Source organism: Colias eurytheme, chromosome 5 (genome assembly GCF_061535395.1).
Source record: "Colias eurytheme isolate Ceu_HAF_F1 chromosome 5, ilColEury1 Martin Lab GWU primary, whole genome shotgun sequence".
Lineage (NCBI taxonomy): Eukaryota > Metazoa > Arthropoda > Insecta > Lepidoptera > Pieridae > Colias > Colias eurytheme.
This window is the reverse complement of record NC_142984.1, coordinates 882,061-896,818: the sequence shown is the minus strand read 5'-3', so window position 1 is coordinate 896,818 and position 14,758 is coordinate 882,061. Positions and strand designations below refer to the sequence as shown.

General features: G+C 34.9%; 2 protein-coding genes across 2 annotated transcripts in view; both read left to right on the top strand.

The window, feature by feature from the left end:
- Positions 1 to 14,758, top strand: part of LOC149908241 (chymotrypsin-like elastase family member 2A) — a 32,011-nt gene extending 17,253 nt beyond the window's left edge. The window contains exons 2-6 of the mRNA XM_090101675.1: positions 1,436 to 1,545; positions 1,827 to 1,933; positions 10,740 to 10,879; positions 11,203 to 11,912; positions 13,329 to 14,758. Of these exons, the coding sequence (XP_089957801.1) occupies positions 1,436 to 1,545; positions 1,827 to 1,933; positions 10,740 to 10,879; positions 11,203 to 11,912; positions 13,329 to 13,493 (1,232 nt within the window). The 3' untranslated portion in view covers positions 13,494 to 14,758. The remainder of the gene's footprint in view (positions 1 to 1,435; positions 1,546 to 1,826; positions 1,934 to 10,739; positions 10,880 to 11,202; positions 11,913 to 13,328) is intronic.
- On the top strand, positions 2,414 to 4,980 carry LOC149908242 (uncharacterized). Its single transcript, XM_090102167.1, has one exon. It carries the CDS (start codon positions 2,641 to 2,643, stop codon positions 4,978 to 4,980), a length of 2,340 nt encoding a protein of 779 aa, XP_089958293.1. The 5' UTR covers positions 2,414 to 2,640.

The following is a 14,758-nucleotide window of genomic DNA, read 5'->3' as shown; positions in this document are numbered from 1 at the left end:
TATCAATTAGATGATAAATGTTCCTTACAAATTGCGCAATCGGTTATATAAATCAGGGAAAGGAATGTTGACTATTGTGGCTTTTATGAGGTAAATAGAGTGGTGAAGTTTATGAGACAAAGGAAATATTGTTTTCGTGATTTATTATTGCAATGAAAAACTTTGTTATCTTTGAGAATAGATAAGAGAGAGAAACTAATAAGCTTTTGTTCATTCAAGCTCTTCACTAAGTGGACAAATAACTTGAAAAGTATAAAATACATAGATACATAGTATAAAACAAAGTCGCTTTCTCTGTCCCTTTGTATGCTTAAATCTTTAAAACTACGCAACGGATTTTGATGCGGTTTTTTTTTAATAGATAGAGTGATTTAAGAGGAAGGTTTTAGTATATAATTTATTATGTTTTAGACAAAGCGGGCGATGCCGCGGGCGGAAAGCTAGTAAATTATATACTTTATGTCTATGGTAAACTGATTGTAATTAGTGGTGTGAATTTAAATATCTCACAATTTATAAATGAAACTAATAAATTATATAATAATTGCATTTATTTATTTTAAATACAAGCATGTTACCTTTCCGTCACAGCATACCTAGGTACTTAATAATTTATACTAACGTAGTTCCGTCCCCTTATTTATAAAAACATATATATATATATAATTTATTCGTAACATCCGTCGCGCGTCACCTACTAAAACATAAAGAAAACTGTCGGAAAAGCACGTGGAAATGATTATAATACAGGAAATACTCAGATAGCTATCATCACGGAGCGTGACGTCGCGTGAACATACTCTATTTCCGTATGCTTGCATATGCAAACATAGGGAAAGTGAGTGACGTTTGCGGATGTCTTAGTGCTTAACAGATAGTGCTAATCTAGACTTGTTAACTACGTTATGTAATAACTAACAATGATTATTATCTTTATAATACACTAGCTGTGCTCCGCGGTTTAACCCGCAGTACTCCTTTCCTGTTGGTCTTAGAGATGATATATAGCCTATCTATCTAACTAGTGCTATCTAAATTCTAACACCGTAAGAATTTTACAAATCGGGCCAGTAGTTCTTGAGATTAGCGCGTTCAAACAAACAAACTCTTCAGCTTTACAATATTAAGTATAGATACAGCTACGTATAGGGCTCATATTTCAAGTCAACAAAAAATTATCTGTAATACTATTATTTTAAAACAGACATCCAAAATCTAGATCATAATCAATAAGTATTCAAGCGGTTCACCATAAAGCATATACAATACATATGAATTTTTGAGTACCTATTCCTACCTTAATAGAGCTTTTTACAATAATTTAAATGAAAAGCAAAATGTTAATGTTTGAAATAGGTATATTATTAAAAGACGAAGGTAAATAATATGACAGTCAGGTTTAAATAATTTATTAAAATTAAGATTATAATTCCAGAATGTGGCGTTCCCCTCCGAAGGCATACGAGGCAGCCTCGCGAGAGATCAGCAGGACAGCTGAGGATCATTAAGGGAAGAGAATCCAAGAGAGGAGCATGGCCGTGGCAGGTCAGTATTCTGTACCCTACCTATTTTGTAAATCATTGACTATTCAATTTTCTTGGAATTTAATTCATAATATATCAAAGTTTTTCTATTTAGATAGAGCTTGTGTTATGTAATTGTTAGCAATTATGGCGAAATGGTCGTTCTATATAAAGCTTCTATACCTAGATGAAAAACTTTATGCTTAAGTACCTATTTGCTTATCTATTACAATATATATTCAAGTATGAAAATCGTCTCAATAAATAATTAAAATATGGTTTAGTTAAAATATGATATTCCAGGTATCTCTCCAACTGCTTCACCCAAACTACGGTCTGATCGGCCACTGGTGCGGTGGAGTGCTCATACATCCTCTGTGGCTGCTAACTACCGCACACTGCATTCACAAGTAACTAAATATTATTTCTATTTATATCCAATTTTGCTAATAAATAAATAAATAATAAAATATTACAAAAAATGATACAGTACATTAAATAACAGAAAATACTTATAACTTAAAAAGCGAGGTATAACTGGGTAAAACAATATGTGAAGACGAATAATATTATATTATATCTGTATCACCTCAGGGAAAGGGATTACTGACTCGGCATGAATGTTACAGCTGAGGCTATAACATTTCTCAGGGTTATGATATAAACTTCTAATTTTAAGGTTAAAATCTAATAATAATAGTTTAAAAAAAGTAAAAAACACGCTTTTTGTAGAAAACCGAACTAAAAAATAGAAAATTTTATCAAATTAGTGTATTGTCATCGGTCCTCAATAAATCTACAAAGTTTGAACGAAATCTGGCCGTTTAAAGTGGGTCAAAATCGCGCCCAAAGAAGTCGGTTACAAACATACAGGTGAAGCTAATATAATAATAATAATAATAACCCCCCCACGGGACCACCTTGTCGTGGTGGGGGGGCTTACGGGAAGGCATGATCATTAAATTGATAGTCACTGCCAACTTGACTATACCCTGTGAAAAGAAAAAAAAAAAAAAAAAAACAGGTGAGACTCAAAATAGCCACAACATCTCGGCATTACCCTTCTCAACCAACGGTCCCAACTACCCATTTAACATTTGAGATTTTTGAATTTAATATGGAGACTAGATTATCTAAAAGAAAACGTATAGGGTCGCTGCCCGGGGGCGATCGCCGGGGCACACCTGGAGCTGACGCTGGGTGTTTCAGCATGCGAACCGTCAGCGGTGAGGAGCTGAGCAGGCGGGCTTCTACCGATAAAAATACTACAGCCGAACACTACGACGAAAATGACGCACCGACTGACAGAACGAATACCCCAGAAGAACCATATAGCCCAAGCACAATATCATACACACCTTCCGCATCGTCGTCGCCATCTACTACTAGTTTAAATCCGTGTTCCCCCACACCGACTTTGGATGTTGCGCGGGAGGCTAACGCCTTCTTACCTGCGTCCACCAAAGCTGGAAAACCAAGAGTGCGCATGCGATGGAGCAAAGATGTAAACATATTTATCATGCGCACTTACTACTATATAACTAAATTAGAAACAGATTTTACTATATATAGGAAACAACTTCATGAACTTTTCACACAAGAATACCCAGAAATAAACGTGTCAGAGCAAAGAATTTCTGATCAAAGGAGAACTATAGTAAGAAATAAACTACTGGACCAAGAGACGCTGAACCGATTAAAAGAAGAAGTACAAGAAAAACTACAAACAGAAATTCAAAACACAGAAACTAATGAACCGATCGCACCAATATATACCCCGACGGACAATATGATATTATCTACTTACTCGCTATCTCAATCACCCACACAATCTTCACATATATTTACACAAACAGAAAGCACATCACTTACATTAGAAAACGACACCGTAATTCAAACAGATAACAATAATATGACAGAAAATGAACTCGTTCAAGATTTATACGACAAATTTAGAGAAGTACAAATGCAATATTCTGAAATAGACCCAACAGTAAGACCAAAACTGCCTAAACTAAGATATAGTCCTCAACTTGATCAACTTGTAAAAATATTTAACAGCCAGATACTGGGACAGTTCATTAATGATGAGTTACAACTAAAAGATATCCATACAATTATATATTGTACAGCTCTAGTAATATCAGAGAAACTAAACTATAAAATTATCAGTAACCGCCAGGCCCCCAAATCAAAAAATTATAGGAAACCTCCCTGGGAAATAAGACTAGAAAAGGATATTGAAAAGTTAAGAGCAGATTGTGGCCGCCTTACACAATATATAAATAATAATAGGTCCAAAAAATTAGTTAAAAAAGTAGAAGCTATATTTAAAACAAGGCTCACACATACCAGACATGAAAACAATAATAAAAAACCAGAAGAATTCTTAGATACTCTTAAACAAAAGCTAGCACTTAAAGTTCATAGATTAAAAAGATATAAAAAAGCACAACAGAGAAAGAATGACAATAAGATGTTTGCAACAAATGAAAAACAATTTTATAGAAACTTGCAGAAGCCGAAAACAGGTATACACAGAGAAGATAATCAAAATATACCCACAGTACAACAGTTAGAAGATTTTTGGGAGGGTATTTGGGAGCAGCAAGTGGAACATAATGACAAAGCTGATTGGATAACTGAAGAAACAGAAAAGTGGAGTTCAATAGAAGAAATGGAGTTTGACGAAATTACTGAATCCGAAATTAGAAACATAACAGCTAGATTACACAATTGGAAGTCACCTGGTGCAGATAAAATTCATAATTACTGGTATAAAAAACTTATCGTCTTGCACAAATCATTAGCTAAAAATTTAAGTGATATTATAAAAGGACATCAGAATATACCCGAATTTATTGCAACTGGAATAACATATATGCTCCCGAAAACAGAATATTCCCCGTTACCTTCTCAGTACAGACCTATCACCTGCTTGCCAACAATTTATAAAATATTGACATCAGCTATTACAGTAAAAATTAATTCGCATATCGAACGCTACAACATTATAGCAGAAGAGCAGAAGGGCTGTAGGCGGGGTCACATGGGATGTAAGGAACAGCTTATTATAGATTCTACAATTCATAAACATGCAACCACAAAAAATAGAAACTTACACTGTACATATATCGATTATAAAAAAGCTTTTGACAGTATTCCGCACACATGGTTAATACAAATACTAAAAATATATAAAGTAAATTCAAAACTGGTAGATTTCTTACAGAACATAATGACACAATGGAAGACCACACTTCATCTCAACACACATCACATAAATATTTCCACTAGAGAAATATTTATTAGAAAAGGTATATACCAAGGTGATTCCTTGAGTCCCATGTGGTTCTGCCTAGCCTTAACCCTTAAAGTCACTTCGTATATAATACTATACATCATACTTTCAAAAATTCTACTAGATTTATTTATGGTTGTAGAATCTGTTTTTTGAGCAATTTGATATTTTTGAACGTTTCTTCAACTGTCAATAACTAAAAACTGCGGCTGTCAATGTCAATTTCGAATAATTGGTGAAAAATAACCGACAAGATGCGTCCGCCAGTTTTTTCCAAGGTAAGATTTAAAAATTAAAAATGTTTTGAACTCTATTTATGGGTGTTTGTTGAAAAGTATGGCTTGTCAAAGTGTTATTCTAAAGGTTTATTGCATAAATAAAGGGCTGTGTACGGTATTATGCACTTTTTTTTAACGTTTTATTTATACGTATAGTATACTATACATCGCTACCATAGCACTGATCTAACACTTTTTTGTTATGTATAGAATAATATACATTGCTACTGAAGAGACGATAATGTATTTTATATTTATAGGAACATTTATACGTAAAATCAAAAATTATACGCACTGTATTTTATTTATTTTATATCGGTTTTATTGTTTATGGTTGTGGTTTGCATGACTGCTATTTTTGCTTTGTTTTAGACTGCTTCCCATGAAAGGACCAAACGAATTTTAGCGTTAGTCCCCGCAAGAGATGCTGGGTCAGATGCTAGCGATGGATCCAGTAGTGACGACGAATGTAAAACTCCGCAAAGCTCACCTGCGCCTTCATTAGATACTTCATTTGAGAGGCTCAACATCTTGGAAAGTTCTGATCACACAGACTTTACCGATAACGAAATTGAACGAGAGATAGAATCTTCCGTTTTAGTTCAAGATCAATTTCAAGCTCCTCTTACGCCGGTCCTTGATGAAGTGTTTCCAAGTCCCTCCCAATGTAATTATGAAGCTCTTCCGTCTATCTCATCATTACCATCTTTACCATCTGTTCAACCAACTACGCATAATTCTACACTGCCTTCTACATCCAGTCCATTGGTCACTCGAGCACAAAGAAAGCGTGCAGCGCCTACAATCACTCTTAAAACCAAAAAACGGTTTATAAAGAAAATAAATTTAGCTTTCCACTGGAAAAACGTACCATTCCAGCATACTGCCGAAATTCAGAATCCGGTTTTTCAGGAAGTTGTTCCATCCGACTGGTCACCACTCGATTATTTTTATAACTTTTTTCCTAAGGAGCTGATTGCATCTATTACAGATAATACTAATTTATACAGCGTCCAAGAAGCAGGAAAATCTATCAAAGTTAGTAACGACGAAATATTGGATTTTTTTGCCATAAATATTATGATGGGTATAGTTGTTATGCCGTCCTACAAAGATTATTGGAAAACATCATTCCGTTACGCAAAAGTTGCCGATGTAATGTCTCTGAAACGGTACCAGCAGATACGGAGGTTCATTCATTTTACTGATAATACAAGTGCTGATTTGCAAGACAGATATTATAAACTTCGCCCTTTAATCGACAGTATTAGAAATAAATGTTTGTCAGTTGAAGAGGAGAACTCATATAGCATTGATGAGATGGTGATTCCCTATAAGGGAAAGAAAGCAGGCAGTCGACGGCAATATAATCCCAACAAACCCAGTAAGTGGGGATTCAAAAATCTCGTGAGGGCTGGAGTGTCTGGCATTATATACGATTTTATGTTATATGCAGGGGATGATACTTTTAGGGGCATACAATTCACAGACGAGGAAGAATCATTAGGAGTTGGAAGTAAAATAGTTGTAGCGCTCTGTAAAACGTTGAAAAATAAAGCAAGTGTTGTATATTTTGACAACTATTTCACATCACTAGAGTTGGTATATTTGCTAAGAGAAAATTATGGAATATTTAGCTTGGGAACCATACGACAGAATAGATTGAAAGATGCTACTGGCAAATTACTTACAGATAAGACCCTGAAAAAAAAAGGAAGAGGAGCATTCAGCCAAGTAGTTTGCAACAAAAACAAACTCAGTATAGTAAAGTGGTTTGATAATAAACAAGTAACTTTAGTTAGCTCTTACGTAGATGCGCACCCATTAGTAAAAATCAAAAGGTTCAGTAAAGAGTCTAAAACTCGAGTAGATGTCACCTGTCCACAAGTAGTAAAGCACTACAACCGCCATATGGGTGGAGTCGATTTAGCGGATATGTTGATAGCACTCTATCGCACTGGCATCAAATCCCACCGTTGGTATATGAACATCTTTTCCCAACTTTTAGATATATGCATAAATAACGGGTGGTTATTGCGTCGTAGACACGACAAAATGGGGAATGTCATGAGGAAGAAAGACCATTTGAAAGAATTTAGGTATGAAGTTTTTATGGGACTGTTGAAGAGAGATAGAGAAGTTGCTGTAAGAAATGTAGAATCTGTATCGGAGAAAAATAAAATAAAGAAACCGGTAGCCGAGAGGCCTAGTGACCAAATACGATATGACAAATTTGATCACTGGCCACAGCTGACCGGTTATCAGCGGTGTAAATACTGTAAAACTGGTCAAGCCAGTACTATGTGCACAAAATGCAAAGTACATTTGTGCTATGTTAAAAATAGAAACTGTTTTTTGGCTTATCATTCGAAACAATAAAAAGCACAATGTCTAGTATACTATACATTGCCAAAAATAGTCAGTTTGTACTAGGAGTAGCATTGTATGGTATTCTATACATATGATTTTTCCAAAAATACAATATTATAATTTTTTTTATTGTCATAACTATGTCTTTTTTATAAGTAATAAACAAATTAAACTCATATTTTTTGTTTTTATTCACATCATATACCTTGCGACTTTAAGGGTTAAATCCGTTATCACATCTACTACAAAATTCTAAAGCTGGTTATTACTTCAAACGAAACGTAGAAGAAACTGTTATATCGCATCTTATATACATGGACGACATTAAACTTTATGCAAAATCCGACAGAGATATGAAAAAACTTGTAGATATTACGGCTCGATTTAGTAAAGATATTAAAATGGAATTCGGTTTAGATAAGTGTAAGACATTACATATAATAAAAGGTAAAGTCCGCCCTGGAGACTATGAAATTGAAAACGGAGAAACAATAGCAGCAATTGAACCCACTGACCTCTATAAATATTTAGGATATAAGCAATTAAAAGGACTAGACCACTCAACTATTAAAAAGACTTTAATTACAGAATATAAAAAGAGATTAAGTTTACTGTGTAAAACACAACTTTCAGGCAAGGCTTTAATAAAATCCATTAACACGTACGCAATACCGATATTGACATATTCATTTGGAATAATTAAGTGGAGTAAAACTAATATAGAAACAATAGAACGTAATACGCGAACGATACTTACAAAATATAACAACTTACATCCTAAATCTGCAATAGAAAGGCTTACTATCAAAAGAGAATATGGAGGCAGGGGCTTAATAGATATCCGACATCTCTGGAAGAAACAAATATCCAAACTAAAAATATTTTTCCAATCTAAATCCCGCACCAGTATTATACACCAGACCATTCTCCAACACGATCATAAATACACACCACTTAACTTAATTGAAAACACAGATATACCAAATATAGATGCAGATCCTACTAAACGAAAAATCGAAGATTGGCGAAAAAAAGTCTTACATGGGCGACACCCTCATGACCTGGCACAACCACACATAGATACAATAGCATCAAATAAATGGCTTAAAATAGGTAATCTTTTCCCGGAAACCGAAGGATTCATGATAGCAATTCAGGACCAGATAATCAACACAAGAAATTACCGAAAATATATCATCAAAGACCCTACAATAGCAAATGATAAATGCCGCAAATGCAACACTCAATCAGAAACCATACAGCACATTACGGGAGCATGCACAACACTAACACAAACAGACTACACTCACAGACATAATCAGGTAAGCAATATCATTCATCAAAAACTTGCAATCAAATACAAACTCATACACAACACAAACACACCATACTACAAATACACACCAGAAACTGTCCTAGAAAACGATCATTATAAACTATATTACGACCGCGCCATACTTACAGATAGGACAATTCATTTTAACAGACCGGATATAACTTTACAAGACAAAAGAAATAAAACAACTTACCTCATCGATATAGCAGTTCCAAATACGCATAATATACAAAAAACAATATCTGAAAAAATTAATAAATATAATGATCTAAAAGAAGAAGTTGTACGAATTTGGAGACAAGATAAAGTTTACATTGTACCAATAGTTCTTTCTACTACCGGTGTTATTCCCAAACATTTAAAACAAAGTCTAAAACAAATTCATCTAGAAGAAACCGTATTTATTCAACTACAAAAAGCAGTAATACTTAACACATGCAGAATAGTAAGGAGATTCCTCCAAATAGAAGAAAATGACAATACTTGACAGACAGACACATACATAAATTACAAATGCTGCATTTACTTGGTTTCCGCCCGTAAATGTGGCTGCTACCAGCATTTATGCTGAGATATAAATACGCAAATAAAAATAATAATAAGGGCGTAGGAATGTGACGACCCCATCGCCCACGGTTGGAATATCTATTGTTTACTTGACAATAGATATTCCACCCGTGCAATCAGTCAACCCGCAGGACACCTTGTGGCGGGGTGTCGGGGAGTAGCGACCCCGCGGGAACCGAGTGCTCCCGGGGGAGGCCCCTGTCTTCATCTCCGGCTCGCCTTCACCGGCCGGTTGGAGTGAAGCCTGACGAGGACAGGACCCCCACCTCTGGCTTGCCTTAACCGGCCGGTCAGAGTGGAGTCGCGAGAGCTTTTAGCTCGAAGGGTGGATGCGAAGCGTAAGTGGCGAGTGGGCACGTGATGCTGGACCCTCAGGGAGCGCGTGATCGTAGTTTAAAGTCCAGGGACGCCTCTCCACCCTTAGCTGCTCACAATATGTTGCCCCCTTGTCGCACTATTGCAGCGACTTATTTCGGGGGCCCATACAGTGCGAGGGCGAGTCACCACCTGCCAACATATTTTTACTTTCTTTTAGTAGAAAGGCAGGTGCCATAGTTTCCCATAGTCCTCAGTACCAGTCCATTTAGCATCCCAAGCCATAGCCCAATCATTAAATTTCCATACTCTGCAATAGTCCTACATTGGCCGCGGACTGCCCAGGGCTGTATCTCTATAGTGCAGTCATGGGCAGGCTGCGGCTGGTGTCCCACAACACATTAAAATTCTCGAAAGGGCCTCTGCGTGTTGGATCCGTGTCCCCACGTAAGCCTTCCAAAGATCCGGGTACTGTCCTTCTGGTGGTACCCGAGTATTATGGAAATGAGAAACATAATAATAATAAAGCTCATTTATTCCGTGAAAAAATCAAAATTTACATTTCAAATGTTTTGTTAGTTGTTAGTTTAACTTAATCTATTTTAGTATCTAATGTTAGTTTTATTTTTCTTATTTCCACGGACCCCTTATTGGGTAAAAGCCTCCTCTCTCCTCTTCCATGTAATCCTATCCTGTGAAATTTTCATCCAGTTTTTGCCCACCGTTTCTATTAAATCATCAGCCCATCGCTTTCTTGGTTTACCTTTTTTCCTTTTTCCTGTTGGTCCTGCCCATTTAGTTGTCAGTAATGTCCATCTGTTATCTGTATATCTCGATATGTGACCCGCCCATTGCCATTTGAGATGTAGAGCTTGGCGGAGAGCATCTGTTAGTTTAGTTTTATTTCTTATGTCTTTGCTTCTAACAAAATTACCACATGCCAACGTTCAATGGAACGAAGTATATTAAAAAAAAAAAAAAATAAAAAAAAAAAAAAATACAGAAGAAGCTAATATAAAGCGTGTAAAAATTAAAAACTCCCATTTCAGCGAGCTCTTCAACCTCCCAGTGCCAGCGCTCTGGACAGCAGTGCTGGGGGAATGGGACCGCGCTGAGCAGAGAGGAGCCTACCTCCCTGTCGAGAGGATCGTGCTGCATCACCGCTTTCATAACTATCAGCATGATATTGGTGAGGATTTAGTTGTTTGTTATTGTGTCGTAGGGAGGTTTTCTTGCTTCTAATTAAGTTAGTGGTCTCTTGGTTTTTATTATAGTTTTTTAAAGGACCTTCTTATTTATCAAGCAAACTAATTTAGATTGCTATAAAATCATGATCAATGAACTTAACTATCTCTAGTATAATCGAATTTATATTTTAATTTAAGAAAAAAGAAATCAGTAAGAACAACAATGAATTTATTTTCTTAAATACTCTATCAAGTAATAGAGTATTTTTTCATGTAAAATTTTTAAGCAAAGTCTCTTTTGTAAATTGAATTTAACTCATTTCAGCATTAATGAAGCTAACAAGACCAGCAGATGTCAGTCCCGGGAGTCGAATCCGCACCATCTGCCTCCCTCCCTTCGAACCCACAGTTACCAACCACAACACGGAACGAAGCTACACTAAGCCAGAGAAACGAAAACCTAAACCCAGACCCAACCCTGATACAGCAAACAAATACCTAGAAAAACTCAACAATTTAACCAAAAACGTGTTCTCCGCATTTTCCAAAAAACACAAAAACATGAAATACAACGTTAGAGTCGCAAACGAACAAACAGAAAGGAAGACAGATGAACAGCGAAGCGATGATAATAGAGATATCATTTACGACAGTGCCACGTTAGATAGTGTGATAAAACTAATTAAAGCTAAAATAGACGATAGAGAGCCTAATTACAGAAATGGAAAAAACGAAGAAAATGATGAAATAGCAACAAGTGAAAGAAGTATAGATCGAAGTGATAAGAAACTAATGTTTGGTGAAGAAATAGATCCATTTATAGATGATAACAATGGAATAGATGAAAAAGAAGAATGTTATACAACAGGGTGGGGAAGGGAACAGACAAACGGGACTCTAACTGATGTTCTTTTAGAGGCAGAAGTACCAATATTGCCCTTAACATTATGTAGAGATAAATATTCATTGACTTTGCCGCTCAATGAGGGACATCTTTGTGCTGGCAGCACTGATGGTACTACTGGAGCGTGTGTGGTGAGTTCATTTTACATTATATTTTCTTGTGTTTGATTTTACGCAAGCATTTAATATATTTTATAAGCCCCCGCGTGACCACGCTCGCTGTTAAGTGTGCGAAAAGGACTTAATCGCGTTTAAATTCCGTGTAAATATTTAATTATTAATTTTACATCTATCAAAGTAACTGGTAATTGGCATTTTATATTTGTTAATAATAATCTTAAATGTGATAATTAAATCGGAAATAAAGTTGATAAAAAGTATATATTTGCTAGGTATTGTAAAATTCTCAATACACGAATGAGATACTGTCTAGTTAAATTATAATATGTATTTTACACATAGACCAATTTAATTTTTAGTAGCCCTTCTATTATATTTTTTATACATATGTCATTTGCTTTGAAGCAAATTATTTTCTTAATCGCAGGAATTGATACAAAACTTTATCAAATGTGTAAAATTAAAAATGCTTTTTATTCATATCCAAAATTTTCTGAAAGCAAAAATAAAATACAACAAAACTTCCCCAACTTCTATAAAATACAAATGAATGTGTCTGTAATGTCTGTAATGGTCATGTAATTGCTAGATACATAGGTACTGCATACCTATGTATCTAGCAATTACATGACCCCTAATTGATTCCCAAATATCAAAAAGACTTTCTACAGTCGGAATGTATCTTATCTGAATCACGCGCTTGTCAATAGCTTGTGTTTCAATCATTTGATCGCGATTGATAAATGGATTTTTGTAAATCGCGCGGTCGATTTTAATTCACTTGATATTTCTAGCGATGGTTAAATTCACTTGTGTGTTAGTTGGAATCATAATAATTTAAACTGTGGAGCCTGACTATGACATCGCAAAAAGAATTAGATATTTAAAACAATAAAAATAATTATTTTTTGCACTATACAGATAATTTTCAGCTAGTCATTATGAAACAATAATAATATATGAGCAAATATTTATGTCCGACTTTTTTAATAGAAAAAGTCGGACAACTTTTTAACTTTTTAACTTTTTTTAACTTTTTTTTTGCATTTGGCATAAGTTGGCTATAATAGAACTAGATAACAATTTGTTAAAATATCTAACAGTTTCTAATATAATTTCCTAGTATGTGAATATAAGCAGAGACAGAAAAACCATATCTAGAATGTGCAAGATATTTATTATATTATATTATGTTGAAATTTCGAACGAACAAATGTAGTTACTAGTTACCGATGGTACTCAACCAGTAAAAAAGTATTTCTAAATTTATAAATACACGCACTAACAGACAAACGGCAAGTTATGAACGGCAGAGGTTACTTCAGCCGTCGCCTGTAGCCTCTGCCCTTCCGTTGCCGTTTGTTGCCGTTCGTCTGTAAGAACTCTTACATAACATACACATCAATTTAAATAAAATAATAATTTCAGGGCGACAGCGGAGGCCCGCTCCAGTGCCGGAGCACCCGCGGGCGCTGGGAGCTCCGGGGCCTCACGTCCTTCGGCTCGGGCTGCGCCCGACGCGGAGTGCCCGATGTGTACACTAACGTGGAACACTATGTGCCGTGGATTTATGCGCATGTGTATGCTAGTTAGGGAAGAACAATAAAAATAGTGGAAGACTAGAGCGTGCCAGATTGTGTATAGAAAGAAAAAGAAAGTAAAAAAAAAGACGGGTTGCACTCCGGGAGTGCCGGCAGAAGTGAAAACTTGATTATTAACGTTGAGCATGTTTGATATTTTGGAATGGTATCCGTCTTACGCTTTTTCGATCAGGTCACGTGTCCTGACGCGAGTTTAAGATTTTATACCCATTACAGAAAAAGTGCTCAACGCCGCTAAAGAAGTTTTCACTACAATAAAATATCACTAATTTGTTTTTTGCCTGTCGGAGTACAGCCATGGTACGATGAAATTTAGAAAAGACCGTTAATGGCATACGTATTTAACAGAATTTTGCCTAAACATCTAATGCGAAAAAATTAGACAATGGACAAAAAAATAACGTCGATTAAGCAGGTATTCTGTTTGTGTGAAAAAAATTATGAAAGAAAACAGTGATAGATTTGATATATTTTGTGAAAAGACAACACAGTTCGATTGCATTAATGCGCATGATAGAAGTAATACTGTTGTACAATCAATGATATTATATATAAAAAGGTGTAGTAGAAATATTATGGCACATTTTATTTCAGTTTCATTCAGAGTCATTTTCATTTCGTCTCTGTGAATGTTGTGTTGGTAACTTTCTACACCCTTTTACTTAAAATATCATTGTGAAAAATGGAAATAATTCATTTTGCTCCTGTGTAATGTGATGTACATATATTGATGTTGTAATAGAATTTATTTTTTGTAAGCAAATTCTGTAATATTTTATAGAGAATTTATTATATTAATAAAGGCCCCATACAGGGCCCATTACCGAATGAGATACCTTAATAATTAATATTATGTTGACTAATATTATTTAAATATTTTATTTAATATATAAGTTATTTACTTAGTTCAATAAAATTATTATTAGTGTATATTCACCACCGTGCCAGTGATTTTGATAATTCATAGTCACGTTAGTTTAAAATACCTTTAGTATTATTAAATTTGGTATTTATTTTAGGTTTTTATTTACTGTAGGATTTAAAGTGGGTTACGATAGAAATCATAATAATAAGGTGTATTTATTTTTAATTTATTTTCTATCAAAACTGGTGGAACAATGTAATATTACTGATTTTTTAAGGCTTCTAGACAAATTAAACTCTACTTGATTAAATTAGCTTGATTACAGAAATTATATAGGGTAAAATATGTTTTATGTTGCAATAACTACATCATATTTTTAAGAAATATGGTAA

Bases quoted from the DNA above. Each gene is read 5' to 3' on its own strand.
- LOC149908242 (XM_090102167.1), top strand. From the start codon at position 2,641: ATGGAGACTAGATTATCTAAAAGAAAACGTATAGGGTCGCTGCCCGGG.